This window comes from Mus musculus, chromosome 10 (assembly GCF_000001635.26).
Source record: "Mus musculus strain C57BL/6J chromosome 10, GRCm38.p6 C57BL/6J".
Taxonomy (NCBI): Eukaryota; Metazoa; Chordata; class Mammalia; order Rodentia; family Muridae; genus Mus; species Mus musculus.
Window position 1 is genome coordinate 89,822,852 of NC_000076.6, and position 20,468 is coordinate 89,843,319.

The following is a 20,468-nucleotide window of genomic DNA, read 5'->3' on the forward strand; positions in this document are numbered from 1 at the left end:
CCCCCTCCCCCCCGCCCCCACCCCCTCCCCCCCTCCCCCGCTAGATACATAGCTGCAAAGTGGGTGCCTTCATTCTGTAGCTCATCTCTTCACAGCCCAGAGGCTTCTCAGTCTGCGTTTATCCTGTCTGCCTGCTTTTGTTGTTCTTACATGTATTCAGGGATTGTATTCTAAACTTTTCTTTTGAAGGCTAATGCCGTAGAACTTTTCCTCCGTGTTTACCACCCCCTCCAGTACATTGATGCTGATTTTTTAAAAAAAGATTTGTTTATTTATATGCTCTGTCTTCATGCACAACTGCACACCAAAGAGAGCATTGGATCCCATTACAGACGGTTGTGAGCCACCATTAGGTTACAGGGGATTGAACTTGTGACCTCTGGGAGAGCAGCCAGTGCTCTTAGCCACTCAGCCATTTCTCCAGCCCCTGACAACTGAGTTTTTAAGTATTGTATCTATTTTGAGTTGATGTTCGCATTTAGTGTATGTGATGGTCCGATTTCACTCTTCTGCCTCTGTTTTTTTCCAGCACAGTTTACTAAAGAGGCTGTCTTTTTTCCATTATATTCTTAGCATTTTGGTCAAAAATTGTTGGTTATAAATTCATAGGTTTATTTGTGGGCTTCCTATTTTTTCATTCATATTTGAATTTGTATCTTTTTCCTTTTGCCACTACCTCATTCTCTCTGTGTGTGGGCGGGGTATGCTTTGCTTTTTAAGTTAACATATGTCAAAACGTTTTTTGGTATATTACATTTATTCTTTTCTCATATCTTAGAAATTTCAAATACTATCATTTGATATTACTTGTAGGAGAGTAGTATTGTTAGTATGAAAGTTATATTTTGTCTAATCAAGGGATTAACTTCTTTTTTAATATAATATTTTTTATTCTTTGAGAATTTCATACATGCATGCAGTGGATTTTAATGATATTTATTGCCCACTCCACCTAATCCCCTACATCCACCCCTGTACTTGTTCCCTTTTTATTCCTGTGATAAAACACCGTGGCCAAGGCACCTTATAGAAAGAAGGCATTGCTTGGGCTTAGCATTCCAGAAAGTTAAAAATCCATGGTAGCAGAGCAGAGGCAGGCAGCAGTCATGGTGGCTCTGACAGCTCAAAGTTCACAATCTGAACTCAGCAGGAGTCTGAGAGAGAGCAAACTACGAATGGTGCTTGGCTCTGAAATGTCAAAGCTTATCCCTAGTGACATATTTCCTCCAGCAAGGCCACACTTCCTAAACCTAGCCGAACAGCACCACCAACTGGAGACCAAATGTCCAAACATCTGAGCCTTTGAGTATTCTCATCAACATACTGTGATATCCAAGGCTTCAGTCAGTCTGTGTTCAGGCCTGGTCCCATCTGTGTAGTGTGTGTCCAATCCTGGTCTTATCTGTGTACTGTGTGTCCAATCCTGGTCCTATCTGTGTAGTATGTGTTCAGCCCTGGTCCCATCTGTGTCCATGTGTGTCCAGTCCTGGTCCCATCTGTATCCAGCCCTGGTCCCATCTGTGTCCATGTGTGTCCAGCCCTGGTCCCATCTGTGTCCATGTGTGTCCAGCCCTGGTTCCATCTGTGCAGTGTGTGTCCAGCCCTGGTCCCATCTGTGTCCATGTGTGTCCAGCCCTGGTCCCATCTGTGTCCATGTGTGTCCAGCCCTGGTCCCATCTGTGTCCAGCCGTGGTCCCATCTGTGTCCATGTGTGTCCAGCCCTGGTTCCATCTGTGCAGTGTGTGTCCAGCCCTGGTCCCATCTGTGTCCATGTGTGTCCAGCCCTGGTTCCATCTGTGCAGTGTGTGTCCAGTCCTGGTCCCATCTGTGTCCATGTGTGTCCAGCCCTGGTTCCATCTGTGCAGTGTGTGTCCAGCCCTGGTCCCATCTGTGTCCATGTGTGTCCAGCCCTGGTTCCATCTGTGCAGTGTGTGTCCAGTCCTGGTCCCATCTGTGTCCATGTGTGTCCAGCCCTGGTTCCATCTGTGCAGTGTGTGTCCAGCCCTGGTCCCATCTGTGTCCATGTGTGTCCAGCCCTGGTTCCATCTGTGCAGTGTGTGTCCAGTCCTGGTCCCATCTGTGTCCATGTGTGTCCAGCCCTGGTCCCATCTGTGTCCTTGTGTGTCCAGCCCTGGTCTCATCTGTGTCCATGTGTGTCCAGCCCTGGTCCCATCTGTGTCCATGTGTGTCCAGCCCTGGTCCCATCTGTGTCCAGCCCTGGTCCCATCAGTGTCCATGTGTGTCCAGCCCTGGTCCCATCTGTGTCCAGCCCTGGTCTCATCTGTGTCCATGTGTGTCCAGCCCTGGTCCCACCTGTGCAGTGTGTGTCCAGCCCTGGTCCCATCTGTGTCCATGTGTGTCCAGCCCTGGTCCCATCTGTGTCCATGTGTGTCCAGCCCTGGTCCCATCTGTGTCCAGCCCTGGTCCCATCTGTGTCCATGTGTGTCCAGCCCTGGTCCCACCTGTGCAGTGTGTGTCCAGCCCTGGTCCCACCTGTGCAGTGTGTGTCCAGCCCTGGTCCCATCTGTGTCCATGTGTGTCCAGCCCTGGTCCCATCTGTGTCCATGTGTGTCCAGCCCTGGTCCCATCTGTGTCCAGCCCTGGTCCCATCTGTGTCCATGTGTGTCCAGCCCTGGTCCCATCTGTGCAGTGTGTGTCCAGCCCTGGTCCCATCTGTGTCCATGTGTGTCCAGCTCTGGTCCCATCTGTGCAGTGTCTGTTCAATCCTGGTTCCATCTGTGCAGTGTGTGTCTAATCCTGGTCCAGAGCCGCTCACCTAGATTCTACCAGGACACACATGTACTGTTTCCCTCACCGAGTCCTTAGGTTTCACTTTGTAAACAACTTTGTCTGCTTCATTTCTCACCAGAGCGGCCATCACCAACTTTATTCTGCATTGCTACAGTTGTCTCCTAACTGGCCTGCTTGTAGTGATTCTGATTCTCCTTGGTCTCCTGGTCTTTAAACAGAGCTCTCTCCACCATCTGATAATGTTTTTATTAATTCTTTGGTAATTTAATTCTATGTACTTTGATAATACACATGCCCTCCCCAACTCCCAGTTCTTTCCCCACCACGCTACCCACCCAACTTTATGATCTCCACCCATCAAATCCAGTTTGTGTTGGCCAGCTGCTCCTGGATGTGGTCAGTATACCAGGGTCACATCATTAAAGAAACCTGACTTTCCTATAGCCAATCAAATGCCTTGTCATAGCTTGTCAGCTTGGGGTGGGACAATGGTGCCACTTTACTCTTCCATGCTGGAGTTCTGTCTGGCTAGAGCATGTATAAATCTAATAATAGCCAACTAGATGCCATGTGTGGCCTTGTAAGCAACTTTAACCAAAGCTGTTCTAGTCCCTAGAATAAACATCCTTTAGTAACTCTTCATTGCTGTTGCTCGAAGTCTACCTCATGTGTAATTACTGTTTCCAGTAAGTTGATTCTCACCATGCAAGGGGTTAAATCTGGTACACACACACACACACACACACACACACCTACACACACCTCTTTTTTGTTGTTGTTTTGAGCACACACACACCTCTTAAAAACACACCTAAAGTAGAGATTAGCACTTATTGTTACTAGTGAGCCTTTTTTATTTTTTAAGCATGTTTTACTTTGTCCTCTGTCCTCATTACCCTGTTCTAAGCATGAAATAAAAACTTGGTTGACGCATGTTTCAGGGGTTTGAAATATATGTCCTTCCTCGTTGCCTGGCTAATTCCTGTTTGTCTCTCAGATCTTAGCCCCTCCATCCTTTCTTAAGGGAAACATTCCATGATTCCTTAAGACCAGCTGTTCTGCCTTCCCACTTGATCACAAATCTCTGCTGCTGTAGCCTCTGTGATTTTAGACATGTCTGTCTGATTAGCGTCTGACCTACTAGATGGTAAGCTGCATGAGGACAGGAGGGTTTTGTCATTGTTATTAAACTTTGCATTTCTTGGGCCTTATGCAGTGCTGGCCGTCGCACATTAAGTGAGATGTGAGGAGAGGTTTCAGGATTGCCTTTTCCTTGGCTGGATGTCAGGGAGATGGGACAAGGACAGAAAGGTGGTTAGTTATTAGAAGTGGATATGAGGGCTTTTTGTCCACAGTGGAGAAAGTGTGACACAGCATTGTGGGAGTGTGGGCCACACTGCCCTCAGCTTGTAGGGTATTTGAGTTTCTGGCTGACTTGTCACAAGGTGGAAAACCAGCACATTCCTCTGCTACTCAGAGTGTCATCTGGCATCTGTGGTGACATATGGTGGTACGGCTGTTGAGAGCTGCCAATCCCATTTGCTAAACAGAGTGCAAATAGTCCAGGGAGCAGCGTCGGAAATGCTTTCTCTCTGGGAAAAGTGGCTGACACTCCAAATTTCAGTTGTGCCTAATTCCTTAAAGCCCAAATAATCTTTTCTTTTATCTTATCCTTAGAGGCACTATGTTCTCTCCCTCTCCCTCTCCCTCTCCCTCTCCCTCTCCCTCTCCCTCTCCCTCTCCCTCTCCCTCTCCCTCTCCCTCTCTCTCTCTCTCTCTGTCTCTCTGTGTGTACATGTACTTATGCTTATGCATGTATGGAAGCTGGAGATTGATGTTGGCTGCCCTCTCGGATTACCCCCTCACACCTTAGTTTTGGAGATAGAGTCTCTCACTGAATTGGTTTGTCTAGGCTGGCCAGTGAACTCCAGAGATCCACCTGTTTTCCTAGCACTATGGTTACATACATGTGATTACATACTTGTGACATCATTCCTGACCTTTAAAATATTGTTTTTATTTGTTCTTCTTTACAACACATCCCAAGCACAGCTTCCACTCCTCCCAGTTCTCCCTTCCCTTTTCCCCTTTCTCCCCCCCCCAACTCCCCCAGAAATGAGCAAGCCTCCCAGAGACATCATCTGAGCACAGCATGAGATGCCATAGCACCAGGCACAAACCCTCACATCAAGGCTGGGCAAGGCAACCTAGTAGGAGGAGGAAAAGGGCCCCCGAAGCAGGCAAAAGAGTCAGAGACACCCCAATTCCCATAGTCAGGAGTCTCCCAAACACCAAGCCAACAACCGGAACGTACATGCAGAGGACCTAGTATATAGACCCACGCAAACTCTGCACTTGCCGATCTAGTCTGTGAGCCATGCCTGGCTTTCTTGACCTGGGTCCTAGAGCTCCAAACTCAGCTTCCCATGCCTTTGTGGCAAATACTTTATCAACTGAGCCATCTCCCTAGCCCAACAGGCAAGTTTAACAAACTTGTATTTGCAGTTATGTGTGTCTGTGTGTGGATATGTGCATGTGAGTGTAGGTGCCTACAGAAGCCGCAAGCATTTGGTCCCCTGAAGCTGGAATGAGAGCTGATTGGGAGCCACCTAACGTGAGTGCTGGGAGTCAAGCTCTGGTTCTAGAAGACCAGTATGTGCTCTTAACTACTGAGCCACTTTTCTAGTTTTTAACATTTTAATGTTTCTTTTCAAATACTAAGTAATGTTTTTAAACCATCAGTTTATTGAATTATATTTGATATATTTTGTTTGGTTCTTGAGCAGTCCAAAGTTAACATGATGTAAAATGGAAGCATGATGGTTTTTTAGAAACTATTAGATGCAGTCTAATGAATTACCATGATGTATAGGGAAATCCGTATAAATGTTGAAACATTGAAATTAGCACCTATGTGGCCAGTGAGATGGCTGTGCGTGAATCTTGTCAGCTTCAGGGACTTCCTGAAACTATTTTGACCTGGTTACCTGTCTTAAAGATCTTCCTTGGTGGATGGAGTGTTTCAATCTAGGAAGAAGTGTCTATATAACAGAGGGGAACAAGTCCCAGGAGTTGACACAATTCTGCCTTGAGAAGCCTGTGCAGCATGGCTGCTTTCCCCTTACCCACTACAAATGAATGTAAACCAGAACGAAAGCCTTAGGCTGTCAACCAGAAAGTCAGGGGGGGAAGCACAGTCTGCTAAACATCCAGACCATTTAAAACGGTCCTACCGATGAGGATGAGGGCTGTCGTGGGATGTGACGCTCTCAGTACTCTACACACGTTTCTAACATCTGTGTGGCAGGCAGGGTCTGAGGAGCGCCAGCTCTCCCTCCTTGTGTGGATTCAATGTAGAGGAGGGGCAAATGGATAACTTCAGTATGTTCTGAGAAAGTAAATCTGTGTAATCCAGTCTTGGAGACTAAAGACCTCTTAGAAGATGACACTGGACCTGAAGTCTGGAAAGCGCCACCTGCAAGTCGGGAGGTGTGAGGCAGAACTAAGAGACAGGCTATGTGGCTGGATCCAGGAGCTGCAGTTGATGTCCAGATAATTCTTTTAGGGTCTTCAACGAGTATTTTTACTTGGGTTTCAAATGTCCACCATGTATAATTTGTGTGATTTATAACCATTCAAGGTCATTTCTACTGAGTCAAGTTTCCTAAATATACATATGTATGGTTTATACATGTACATTTGTAGGGTTTTTTAAAAAGTTTACTATATCTTTATTTCATTTGGGGGGGTGTTCAGTAATTATGGTAATTAGGACAGAAGTCAGCACATTTTTTTTCTGCAAAGGGTAAGGGTATATATTTTGTGGTCTCTGTTGCAGGCACCCATCTCTGCCATAACATTGAAGTCAGCTATCAGCAACATGTAAATGAGTGGCTATACTGTGTTCCATAAAACTAGCTACAGATAGGCAGAAGGCATCATCTACCACGCTGGAAACATGCTTTTCCAGTCCCAGGGGGGCTTACACCCAGAACTAGGAAAGTCAGTTTCCCATCATCCTTACCGATCCTTTATATGAAGGCCATGGCCAGAGATGGTCTGAGGCAATGATCTATAAATACATGATTTTGTTAGCTTATCGACCTAGCCTAGTGGTTCTTATCGTTCCTAACGCTGTGACAGTTGTAATGTGTGCAGTTCTTCATGTTGCGATGACCCCCAACCATAAGACTTTTCATTTCTACTTTATAACTAAGTTTGCTACTGTTGTGAATCATAATGTAAATAATTGATATGCAGCCCCTATGAAAGTCCTTTAGCTCTCAAAGGGGTCAGGACCCACAGGTTGAGAAGCACTGACCTACCTAGTCAGAGCTGCATTTCTGTGTGCCTGAGATCTACGCAGATTCACCATGGATCTGCGTCCACTCGTCCCCTTGATGATCATATTACAGTAGCCCCCAATGAAAACGCAGCTCTCACCTCCAAGGAAATAAGAGTTTGTTCTGGAGCCAAATTAGAGCAACTATGGCCTGGGAACACAGATTCAGGTTGCCCCAAATGCTGTGTTCCAACATGGGGACTGAAGTTTTTATAGCAAAAGGACAAAAAGTCCTCACTTGGGGCACTTTCCAAATACGTTGCTGGAGACCTCATATACACAGGTTCTAGAAAAGTGGAGAGATCTCAGCTCTGGGTCTTGGATGCGATCTGGTGACACTACTAGGTTGCCTTTGGGTCGATGGAAACTGTTGGTTTGTTAGTCCATTTGGAAAGAGCTTACGTAATGGTCACCATTATGTTAGGTCAAACAGAGATGGGCAGCACATGCCGATTAAAGGGACTAAAATAGCTCAAGGCTTGGAGAAATGATGCAGAGATTAAAAGTGCTCCCTGCTCTTGCAAAGGATGCCCGCTTGGTTCTCAGCATCCATGTGGTGGCTCACAACTGCCTCTAACTCTAGCTCCTGGGGATCTTACACTCTTTTCTGTCCTCTACGGGCAACTGCGTTCATGTGCACACATGTACGTGTACACACACACACATACACACACACACACACACACGATATGATATGATATAGTTTTAAAAAGATAGTGTAGGATAATTTGGCTCTGAACCTGCAACGTTTCAATTAGCCACAATCACGTATGTTCTAATCAGTTTATTAGCCTTGTAAAACACGTAAGCACAGGTAAGGCTTTTGTGGGGCAACTTTACATTATACAACAAAGTGATTCCAGGCTCTTGATGGTGTTTCGCCCTTTCCAGTCCAGCCTGTGTATATGCCCCAATACTAAGTTTTCTTGCAGGTTATATCTACCACACGTCCATACTCTTTTAAGTTGAAAGGCATTCCTTACATGGACCGCAGGCAGGCATCTATCTATTAAACAGCCTCGGTATTTCCCTCTTTATTCATTTCTATTGTTGCTATAATAAATTATACCAGAAATGTACTTTACAATACAATCTTCCTGCGCAGTGTGGCTCAGCTGGATCGATCTCCTCATTACGAAGGCTGAAATCAAGGTGACAGGCAAGGCTGCATTGCTTTCCGGGGTCCCAAGGTGAATGCCCTTCCAAGCCCGTTCAGATGGTTGATTAAAGTCAGTTCTCTTTTAGCTTCAGGACAGAGCTATGGAAAGTGTCCCCAGCTTGTAGAGAGCACAGGCGTGCCTCAGCTCTCAGCCCTCTCTGTTCAAGGCAGTAGCAGGACACATTCTTTTCTCTTTGAGTCTTCTGGCCTCATCTGCTCCGTGGAGCATGTCCCAAGAGCTTGGTTTCTCCACTTGTACTGGAAATTGCACTTTAATATCTATTTTTTCAGCATATTAAGGATTTTTAATTTTCTTATTCCCTAATTACATTGATTACTTAGCACTTGCATTTATTCAACCATGAAATATCTTTTTTCTTACGAACATTTTCCAATATGACTGAGCTCTTTGTAACTATTTTATGATACTTCATGGAGTAGAATAAAACTTATCAGTCCCTTTATTATTAATTGTGTAGGTGTTACCTGGTGATTTTGTACACACTATTGTGCACAACTCTGTAATTGAGTGAGAATATTTGTACCAAAAGAGTGTACGTTGCATTTACTTCATCGGATCTATCCTCAACTGTATCATAACTGCATCCAGCCATATTGTCCTCAGATAGGGGTTTCTCTCCAGAAGGTTCACAAAGCTCGTCTTCAGAAATGGGAAGAACAGCTGAAAGCCACATAAAAAGCAACGAGTAAAATCATAGCCAACTCTTCAACTTGTTCCTTATGTTTATTTCTACTGAGCATCAGATTGAGACAGAGTTTGTGGATCTATGTATTTTGCCTCTCAGTTGTCTTAACTCTGCATCTATGCAGTAGACATACCATCACTTTTACTAGGCGTGCCACCTGCACATTGGCTACCATACATATTTGATGCATTTAAATTTCACTGAAGGAAAAGCAAAAGGGAAGTCTGCCAAATAATGAAACTGAAGAGCCAAGCAGTGTTGGTGCACACCTTTGATCCCAGCACTCGGGAGGGAGGCAGAGGCAGGAGGATTTCTATGAGCTTGGGTCAGCCTGCTCTATAGAGTGAGCTCCAGGACAACCAGGGCTACACAGAAAAATCCTGTCTTGAAAAGCCCAAACCAAGATGATGATGATGATGATGGCAACAATGATGATAAAGATAAAAGGAGGAGGAGGAGGAGGAGGGGAGAAAGAAGACAACACTGAAGGGTGCTTTGTTTGTTTTTAATAAGCCCAGTTAGTGCTTCCCATACGTGCATGGCTTTGGGACCAACCACTTGAACCCAGGAAACCTTCCAGTGGCACATCTAAAGAGTGATCGCTCCTCCCCCAGCAGTTAGCAACTACTAGTAGCTCCTCAGTGAAGGCTGGAGCTTGGAGCTTCTCATGTAGAGAGAGAATCTCAGCTGGCTTGATCTTGTTCAGGCAACCACAGCTGCTGTGTTCCCACGAGTGCATGATCATGCATGTCTGGAAGGCAGCATTTCTGCTGCAGCTCTCCTCCAGCTCTCCAGATTCTGTGTTCGCCTCTCCTTTTCTCCTGCAGTTTCCCTGAGCTGGTGCAGTGTTGGTATAGGTGCCCTGTGCCCTGAGTGGTCTCCCCCAAGCAGCCTGCATAGCACCCACCCCCACTGTGAGTGCAAGCAGGGAGGAAGTGCCCGGCTGGTTTGATGTGTGTGTGTGTGTGTGTGTGTGTGTGTGTGTGTGTGTGTGTGTGTGTGTGTGTGTATCCTGCAGCCAAAGTGTGTGGTTTATTCAGCACCAGGATCTTACCATATTCTTACAGGGAGTAACAAGGCACTGGCAATCGTGTATGCTGTTTGGGAGAACTCTGGGATCCCCCTGACCAGTAACTATGCCTTCAATTGTGATTTTCATATAACAAACCATATCTTTTAAAAGTTATATTATCCACTTGTACAGGGTAATTCCAATTCAACCTTTACTTTTAAGTTGAATTTTGAAATGATCATAGTAACTAACTAGTGGGTTCCCATAAAGTTTTTTCATACACCCTTAGTTTTGGTTACCCTACCCAGTGCCCCTCCCTTTCTCACCACTGCCCCATTCCGACTCCCTGAACTCCCCTTTGTTCATCTTCCATGTATCCTACGGCCTGCCCGGTTAGTGTTCAATTCTGATTGTGAGATAGTTGGTTTCCATATTCCTCTGAGTAAGCCCCCTCCCCCTCCACTTTCTCACACATCCCCATGCCCGTTCCTCCCTCCCCAAGCTTTCCACCCCAACAGTCCGAATCTCTGCTTCCATTTTCCTTGTAATCTACTCTATTCCGCCCCTTGGCGTGCCGCCAAAAAGCTCCTTTCCAGTGTCCTGGTTTCTACTTGAGTCCAGGTTAGATACCAACCAAGCTCTGAAGCTAGGATCTGCATGCAAAGACGCATCTGTCTTTCTGGGACTTATCAGTTTTTCCAGTTCCATCTCTTCGTCTGTGAATTTCACGACTTCATTTTTCTCCATAGCTCAGTAAATGACACAATGTACACATGTCACATTTTTTTTCTTGCCCATCCCCTCTATGGTTTCTTCAAGACAGAATTCTCTGTGTGGCCCCGGGCTGTCCTGGAACTCACTCTGTAAATGAAGCTGGTCTTGAACTCAGGAATCCTTATGCCTCTGCCTCCCAAGTACTGGGATTAAAGGTGTGTGCCACTCTGCCCAGATACCCACTGACCTCTTGATGGACATAACACGGATTCCACAGCCTCACTATTTGAATAGAGCAACTGTGAGCATAGGTGTCCAAATATCTCTGTAGTTGTAACTAAAGTCCTTGGGATGGTATAGCTGTGTCATGTGAGTCATGTGACAGTTCTATTTTTTAGATTTCCGAAGTGGTTGCCCTTGTTTTCACTCACACCATCAGTGTATCTGTGTGTGTGTGTTTTAATGTTTTTTTAAATTAGGTAATTTCTTATTTTACATTTCAAATGCTATCCCAAAAGTCCCCCATACCCCCCCCCACTTCCCTACCCACCCACTCCCACTTCTTGGCCCTGGTGTTCCCCTGTACTGAGGCATATAAAGTTTGCAAGACCAAGGGGCCTCTCTTCCCAATGATGGCCGACTAGACCATCTTCTGATACATATGCAGCTAGAGACACAAGCTCTGGGGGTACTGGTTAGTTCATGTTGTTGTTCCACCTATAGGGTTGCAGACCCCTTTAGCTCCTTGGGTACTTTCTCTAGCTCCTCCATTGGGGGCCCTGTGATCCATCCAATAGCTGACTGTGAGCATCCACTTCTGTGTTTGCTAGGCCCCGGCATAGTCTCACAAGAGACAGCTATATCTGGGTCCTTTCAGCAAAATCTTGCTGGAGTATGCAATGGTGTCTGCGTTTGGAGGCTGATTATGGGATGGATCCCCGGGTATGGCAGTCCCTAGATGGTCCATCCTTTCATCTCAGCTCCAAACTTTGAAACTCCTTCCATGGGTGTTTTGTTCCCAATTCTAAGAAGGGGCAAAGTGACCACACTTTTACCACAAATCCATGAGTTTCTGAGGATGCTCAGTCTTACCCAGGTGAAATAAATCTTAAAGTAGTTTTAGTTGGTGCCTATGAATGCTGAGCACTTTCTTTCCATTAATTTATTTTTTATTCACTTTACATCCCAATCATAGCTCCCCCGCCTCCTGGTTATCCCCGTCACACAGCCCCTCCCCCTTTCCCCTTTCCTTCTCTTTTGAGAACAGGGAGCCTCCTCTCCCCCTGAGGCTAGACAAGGTGGCCCAGTTAGGGGAATGGAATCCATAGGCAGGCAACAGATTTAGGAACAGCCCCCACTGCAAGTGTTGGCGACCCACATGAAGACAAAGCTGCACATCTGCTACCTATGTACCCCTATGTTGGGAGTGGGGGAGGGAGGCTAGGTCCAGCCTGTGTATGCTGAGCGCTTTTTAAAGTGTTTCGTAGAAATACGCATTTTCTTCTTTTGAGAACTTTCTGTTCAGTCCATAGCTCAATTTTTAATTGGGCTGCTTAATTTCTTAACGTTTGGTCCCCCACTTCTTTATGAAAGCTCAAGAATGTCAGGCAAGTGGCTGGGGAGTTTCTCTCCTATTATGTGGGCCGTGTTTATTCTCATCACACCTTCCTTTCTGGACAGATGGTTCTCAGCCTCATGACGTCACATTTGTTGATTGTTGGTCTTCCTTCGAGAGCCATGGGAGTCTGGTTTGGAATGTTGCTGCCAGTGCCTGAAGCTGATGCACACTTCTTGCTTTTTCCTCCAAAAGTCCCGGGTCTTGTGCTAAGGTCTATGATCCATGTGGAGTTGAGTTTTATGCACAGTGATATTGTTAGTACCAGGACACTCCAAACCCAGGCCTAACAATGTGACCCTTGACCTGCGTTGCCAAGCCAACGACCCTCAATCCCACAACCCACTTGGCTCACTTCTCACCCTCACTGTGTGATGTCATTTTCTGTATAAATTAGGAGATCACCCCCTCCTCACTCTCTCTCTCTCTTCTTTGCCCCTCTACTCGCCTCACTGCCCCCCTTTGCCTCTGCACAATAAACTCTCACATGGAATTGCCTTGGCCAGGTTCGCTGTTTGGTTTATCTGCTCTCTCTCTCTCTCTCTCTCTATGTATATATATATACATAGAGACCGAGGTGCACATCTGCTACATATATATATATGTATACATTCATATTAATAACGCATCAGATATTAAGGATCTAGTTTTATTCCTCTGCACATTGACATTCCATTTCCCCAGCACCATTTGTTGAAGAGGCTTGTCTTTTCTACAGTGTATATTTTAGACGTCTTTGTAAAAAAAAAGCAGATAACTGTCTTTACATGAGCTTATATCTGGGTCCTCACATGTGTCTCCTTGATGCTTGGGAAACAGAATTATTTTTGCTATTAACCTTATCACCGCCTTTCATCATCATATCTTTAGAATATGGCTGCTTTTTCATAGCCTTAAAAAATCCTATAGTAAACCTGAAAATTACTGTGCTAATTGGTCTCAAATATTCTCTTCCCTTCTTCCATAATAACTGAATACCCAGGTTTTTTTAACTTTAAGTTTAATTTTTTATTTATTCTCTTTACATCCCGCTCACTGCCTCCATCTCGGTCACCTCCTCACACAATCCTCCCCCCATCCTTTCCTCCCCTTCTCTTCTGAGCAGGTGGGGCCCCCTGGGTATTCCGCCACCCTGGCACTTGAAGTCTCTGTGAGGACAGGCACTTGCTCTCCCACTGAGGCCAGACAAGTCAACCCAGCTAGAAGAACATATCCGCAGACAGGCAATAGCTTTTGGGAAAGCCCCCATTCCAGTTGTTTGGACCCACATGAAGACCGAGGTGCACATCTGCTACATATGAGCGGGGAGGCCCAGGTCCAGTCTGAGTGTGTTCTTTGGTTGGTGGTTCAGACTCCCAAGGATCCAGGTTAATCGACTCTGTTGGTCTTCCTGTGGAGTTCCCCATCCCCTTAGGGGCGTGCAATTTTTTCTCCTATTCTTCCAATAGAGTCCCCAAGCTCTATCCACTGTTTGGCTGTGTCTGTATCCATCTGAGTCAGCTGCTGGATGGAGCCTCACTCCTTGCTCCTGTCTGCAAGCATAGCAGTATCATTAACAGTGTCAGGGACTGGTGCTTGACCATGGGATGGGTCTCAAGTTGGGCCAGTTATTGGTTGGCCGTTCCCTCAGTTTACTCCCTCCACTGTGCCTGCATTTCTTATAGACAGGATAAATTTGGGGTTGAAAGTTTTGAGGGTAGGTTGGTGTCTCTATCTTGCCACTGGGTTCCTGCCTGGTTACAAGAGGTGGCCTCTCCAGGTTCCATATTCCCAATGTTGTAAGTCACAGTTAAGGTGACTCCCACTGGTTCTTAGGCGACTCCCTTATCCCAGGTCTCTGTCTCCTCCTGGAGATGCCCCCACCTCCTCACTCCATCAGCTGCAGATTCCCATTCATTTTCACGGCCATCTCTCCTGTTCTTCTCCATACCTGATTCTGAACCCCCATTCCTCTCCCACCCCCTCCTTTCTAGTTCCCTCCCTCCATCTGCCTCTTATGACTATTTTATTCCCCCTTCTAAGTGAGATACAAATTTCCTTGCTTGAGCCTTTCTTCTTGTTTAGCTTCGCTGGGTCTGTGGAGTACTTGTATTTTATGGTTAATAGCTTTATAGGTGAGTACATACCATGCATGTTCTTTTGGAACTGGAATTCCAAGTTCTTAGGTGGTTTTTCTGGAGCATGTGCACACACGAAAATGTATTTGCATTTTTACTATATATATGTGAGTATATATAATTCCAGGCCTCTAGGTGCAGCTGTGAAGGCCATGTTTACAAAGAAAACTTTTATGTTGCTGTGGGGACATTCCTTAAAGGGAGGGGCCTGTGCTTTCCTATTCCTTTCTCCTTGTCACAGCTGGAGCACTTGTTTCTTTGTCACAGCTGAGAATGAGGGATAGCCAAGACAGCCAAATGAACTGCAGAAATTGAGAGGAAGGGAATGATCAGCTGCCCAAAGGACCAAACCAAGAGTTCCTTTTCACAACGTGGGCAAGGTGGATGACATGAAAAGAGCAGCCACAAGGGGCAGTAGTGTGTGTGTGTGTGTGTGTGTGTGTGTGTGTGTGTGTGTGTCCCATGTACAGTGGATCCCTCGAGGATCAGAGAAGGGGAACTGGGAGAGAGTGATCAGAGACCTCTTTGAAGATGTTTTACATTTAGAAGTTTGCAGTCCTAACTGAAACATTTGAAAAGGGCACCATTAATAATTAAGCCACGAGTTAATTAATTAAGTATAAACTAGAGTAAATGTCACCCTGTGGAAGGAAGAAGTATGTCTGTAATTGGAAGAGAAGTAGAATGAAAGAGATAATAATAATATATTAATATATGTAATTATAATATAATCTAATCACATATATTATATATAATAAAATATATAATTATATAGAGTATATATAATAAAGATTATGTAATAAATATGTAACACAATAAAATATATACAATTTATTATTATTATTTTGTATATTTATGTCAAATATTGGATAATGAGAATGACTCAACCAGGAGACATTTTGTACTAGAGGAGCAAAGGAGAATTTCGAGCAAAAGGGAATTTCAGAGCCAATTTCTTTATGTTGTCACAAGAGGGTCACACTGTATATGGGGCACAATTGAGAGGGTCAGTTTTTGCAAGGAGCACAAGCAGATGATGGAATATGAAAACACACGAAGGTAGGTGGGCTGATGTTATGAGAGCTTGCCTAAATATCTAAATGATGTTTTGTATTCTCGGGGCAGGTTGTTACAGGGATTAAGGAGTAGGTATTGAAGAATTTGAGAAAGAAAGAGGAGAAACACTTTCACGGGAGAGAATGAATGTAATGGAGGACCACAGTATGACTGCCAACCTGCATTAGAATCCATCTGTAATTTCTCATGTGTAAAACCGGCCAGTGTAATCATGTGTATTTCTCTAGGCTGGTTTAACCGCACAGGTGGGTGTCATTATGGGAAAGGTTTAAAGACAGATTTAATGATGCTTTATTGGTATGCAAGTCCAAGAGAAAAACAAAACAAAACCATGAGAATTCAGAGTCTATGCAAGCGAAGGGTTTTACTTGACCGTTTAATAATTTCCATCATGATTTGATCATATAGAGACGAATATCCTCTTAATAGTCTTCATATATTAATCTCCAAGGGTGGCCATGACAAAACCCCACAAACTGGGTGGCTTACAGTGATAGAAATTTATTATTTCAAAGTTTTAGAAGCTAGCAGTCAAATGGGAGTGTGTGTTGGCATGTGTGATTTTGTTTTGTATTGTGTTTTATAGACTTGGCACACATTGTGTCATCTAGAACAAGGGGACCTCAGTTGAGAAAGTACCTCTATCACATTGGCCTGTGTGCGGGTCATTGGGGTCATTTTCTTCCATTAATGATTGATGTAGGATGGCCCAGCCCACTCTGAGCAGTGCCATCCCTGGGCGGGTAGTCCTGGGCTGCAGAACAAAGGTAACAGAGCAAGCCATGGGAGCAAGTCAATCAATTAGCAGCATTCTTCCATGGCCTCTGCTTCAGTTTCTGCCTCCAGACCTCTCTGCCTTGGGTTCCTGCCCTGACTTCTCTTCCCGATTAACTACAACTGTAAACTAAATAAACCCTTTCCTCCCCAAGTTACTTTGCTTTATCACAGCAACAGAACATTAACATAGAGTGGTCAGCAGGGTCTTGCTCTCTGAATGTGGTTTCTCCTTGCCTCTTCTAGCTCCTGGTAATCCCAGACTTCTCTTGGCTGGTGGACCTTAATTCTAGTACTGGCAAGCCAACTGCCCAGGGCTGGAGAATTCATAGATCTTGGAAGAGAACCTACAACCACCATTTTGGCAAACCAGCACAATCCATAACTACATTTTAAAATGCTTGTCCTTATACCCACAGATAAATGTAATCCTTACCACCACCACTCACTCCCCCACCCTTCCACCACCCCAAATCAGAGAAAATTTGCTTTGCAACAGACTCAGAGAGCATTACAGAAAACCAGCAAGATGCCGTTGTGGAGCCCAGTCCCAGAGTATACATCTACAATGTAACTCTTACACGTAAGTTTCAGAGATCATTGAGGAAGAGGGAGTGGAAAGATTGTTAGAGCCAGAGGACCAAGGGATTTTCTGTGAGGTTGTGTTTCCTAGAAATAGAAGTTTACCAGTGTGACTGCCCAATCAAAAGCTGGACAAGGACAACAGTAGATATGTAGAAGTGGAGAGAGGAAAGACCACAAGGCTTTGACCCTTTATGAAGAACTACAGACAACTAAGGAATGCTGAGACTAAGAGAAATAGTCCTTCCCAGGGAAGAGCACGCCAATATAATATCAAATGGCCCACCTTGGATATAAACATACAAGTAACATTATATAGGGTGGATTAGCCAGAGACTGATTTCCACACATGGTCAATCTTCTCGGATCATTTATTGCAGTCAAGATAATCTCCCAGAGGTATGCCCAGGGATCCAGCTTATAGGTGATTCTAGACTCTGTCGAGCTGACAGTTAGCAATTACTGTTACATAGCAAGAGTGTATTGACTATCCCGGAATTAATATTTCTAGCCCTGGCTTCCTCCGTGACCTCTAAACTCATATATTTAACCTGGACTTGGGTATTACCCAGTTGATACTTTGTATCATTAGCTCTGTCACAAAGAGAAAAGGGTCGTTTTGAATGACTTGAGATGGATCTATGCCATTAAGACTTACAATTCTTTCAAATGCAGAACTAAGCATAGCAAAAATCAATTTTCAAATCTTTCTGCATTTTTGGTTTTATACCTCTGTTTTCATTTTGTTATATGACTTTTCCAGAGATAGGTCTGAGATTGTTTTTTGTTTGTTTGTTTTGTTTGTTTGTTTTATAAAGACATACATATTGGCTCCTTTAAATAATTCAGGAGTTATGCTTGCTATCTTCACATATTAATTCCAATCATTTAGTGTAGTGAAGAAAAGCTTTTTATCTTCTACCAAAAATATATTGATAAACTGTATGCTTCATCTGTCCCATGACTGCAGCTTTCAATAACATGGCTTCTTAGCATTCATGTTCATATATTTTGAAAATAGAAACATCTGAGCCTCTCCAGGCCTGTGGCAACTCTTGGATCTTTCTCTTTCTCTAAACTCTAAATTTCTGACAATGGTTTGCTTCTATCTGTGAGTCTTATTCTTTTTGAGAGAACACCTCATATATCCCATGATGTCCTTGAACTCACCATGTAGCCGAGACTGACCATGAACTTTTGACCCATCTGCTTCTGCCTTCCCAGTGTTAGGATTACAGGCACTGCTGGGGATGGGGACCCGGGGTTTCCAGAATGCTTGGTAAACACTCAGCTATCCTGTGCACCCACTAATTGCTGCTGCCTAAAGACTTGGCCCAAATTTTGAAGGTATGTTCTTGCTATGCCTCAATTGTCTCATAACAGCATTTATTTATCCTCTCTAAATGTGTTGTTTTTCTAGATGAATATAAGCAATGTAGTAGTTGTTAACAGTAGAGTTTATGCTTTCTAGCAGTATTCTCTTTTAGTTTTTTTTCTAGGTCCCGTAAGAATTACTGAAATTGACTTGTTATTTTTGTTTTAAAATGTGTGGGCAAGGCTATGTTTTTTAGAGAGATTAATTATCTTTGACCATTATTATATTTAAATTCTGATACATTATATGCTTCAGTGGAAAGTATCAATATGCTCATTTTCTCTAAATATTATCCTGTTCTGGGTGATTACACTTGAAGAATTCATGAAGAGAAGCATATAGATCTGTGGAAGAGAATTGAGAATCCAGAAGTGACCCATACTTAAATGGTCAATTAATTTCAAAGGGTAAAGAAGAGTGTTTTCAGAAAGTGATTTTGAAATAGCTAGATATTCATTTGAATGAAAAATGAGGGGGTTGGCACAATGGCTCAGCAGTTAAGGACACTGGCTGATGCTCTTCCAGAGGCATTGGGTTCGATTCCCAGTATCTGCATGGCAGCTCACAGCAATTTAGAATTCCAGTCCCAGAGAATATGACACCTTCTATTGGCCTCTGCAGGCATTACACACAGGTGGGGTCCAGGCATGCATGCAGGTAAAACACCCACAGACATCAGATACACTTAAGCAAATTAAGAAAAAAGAAGCAAATTTTGATTTGTATCAAATCAAAATTAATTCACAACATATCAAAACACACAAGAAAATCCTTGCAACCTTGGGTTAAGACACAGAAAATATGAAATATGTCCAAAAATGTTAAACAAATTTCAAAAATACTTTGCTTGTAAAATCAATAGAAAAATGAAAAGACAAGTCACAACGAGGGAAAAGATATTTGCTAAGCATTTTTCCTGACTAAACATTTGTTTTCATATCTAATTGAGAGCATATAAAACTTGATACCAAGATAAAAATAAATCAAATCAAACAACAGTAAGCCCAAACGGGACATTTGTACAGATGGTTAACAGAAAGAAACATAAACTCTTTGGCTATTAGAGACTTTAGATTAAATCTACACCATACTACCACATTTCCATTTGAATATCTTTGAGCAAGCGAACTTCCAAGTGTTGGTGAAGACGTGGTACAGTTGGAATGTCATATATTGCTAGTGGCAGTGTCAAGTGGTGCATTTACTGTAAAGGTAGTTTGAGTGAGTCTTTAAAGTGGAAACTATACCTTCCACATGATCCATCAAGTCTCCTCCTGGATGCTGACCTCAGAGAAGTAAAAATATATCTCCACATAAAACTTTTTTTGCATAAATGTTCCCAAGCCACCATTAGTTTTTAATAACCAGCCAACAGAAGTAACTAAAGTTTTTATTGTCCTACTTTACTTGCTGTATGAAGTACCATGACCAAAGCAACTTATGGAATAAATAGTTTATTGGGAGCTTACAGTTTCAGAGGGTGAGTCTGTGACCAACATGATAGGAAGCATAGCAGCAGGCAGGCAGGCAGGCAGGCAGGCATGTTGCTAGAGCAGTAGCTGAGATCTTAACATCTTGATCCACAAGAACCAGACAAACACACACACACACACACACACACACACACACACACACACACAGAAAGAGAGACAGAGTCACAGAGACAGAGAGACACGGAGACAGATAGGGAGGGGGAGAGAGAAGGGGGAGGTAGTGGTGGAAATGACGTGAACTTTTGAAACCTCAAAGCCCACCTCTAGTAACAAACCTCCTAACAAGACCACACACCTTGATCTTTCCCAAACAGCTGGGAACCAAGTATTCAAACTACCCCAGTTATCAGTCAATGACTGGAGCAAATTTGGCAAATATGTTCAGCAGAATATAATTCAGCAAATAACGTAGAAGCTAGTGATGTTCAGAATAACATGATGGCTCTCACAAGCATCATAGTAGAGAGAAATATTCTGCTTGAAGGAATACAACTGCAGCTTTACTGTTTGTTATTGCATACACATAAATATAGCTACATACATATATAATCCCTCCAAAAACCTCTACTCAGTCTGTTCAATGTTACTTGTATGGATGTGTTCAGGCATTTCCATACTTTAGAAAGACAAGTAAGGAGCTCGATAGATGGCTTAGCAGTTAAGAGCACTTGTAGTTTTGGTTTCCTGCATCTTCATCATGACTCAACCATCCCCAACTCCCACCCCAGGGGAACTGATGCACTCCTCTGG

General features: G+C 43.9%; 1 protein-coding gene across 2 annotated transcripts; it reads left to right on the plus strand.

Annotated features, from left to right (window-relative positions):
• The first annotated feature begins 26 nt into the window (after positions 1–26).
• On the plus strand, positions 27–3,684 carry Gm46238 (predicted gene, 46238). Of its 2 annotated transcripts, XM_017314188.1 has the most exons (3): positions 28–1,606; positions 1,693–2,517; positions 2,604–3,684. In XM_017314188.1, the coding sequence occupies exons 1-3, from the start codon at positions 1,559–1,561 to the stop codon at positions 2,778–2,780; spliced, it is 1,050 nt and encodes a 349-aa protein (XP_017169677.1). In that variant the 5' UTR covers positions 28–1,558; the 3' UTR covers positions 2,781–3,684. The 2 variants fall into 2 exon arrangements, with proteins under 2 accessions (XP_017169676.1, XP_017169677.1); XM_017314187.1 differs by having other exon boundaries at positions 27–1,606; positions 1,693–3,684.
• Positions 3,685–20,468: the final 16,784 nt, after the last annotated feature.

Excerpts from the sequence above, each read along its gene's own strand:
- Gm46238 (XM_017314187.1), top strand. The coding sequence starts at position 1,443 with ATGTGTTCAGCCCTGGTCCCATCTGTGTCCATGTGTGTCCAGTCCTGG. Across the intron at positions 1,607-1,692 it reads GCAGTGTGTGTCCAGCCCTG|GTCCCATCTGTGTCCATGTG; the intron begins GTCCCATCTGTG and ends TGTCCAGCCGTG.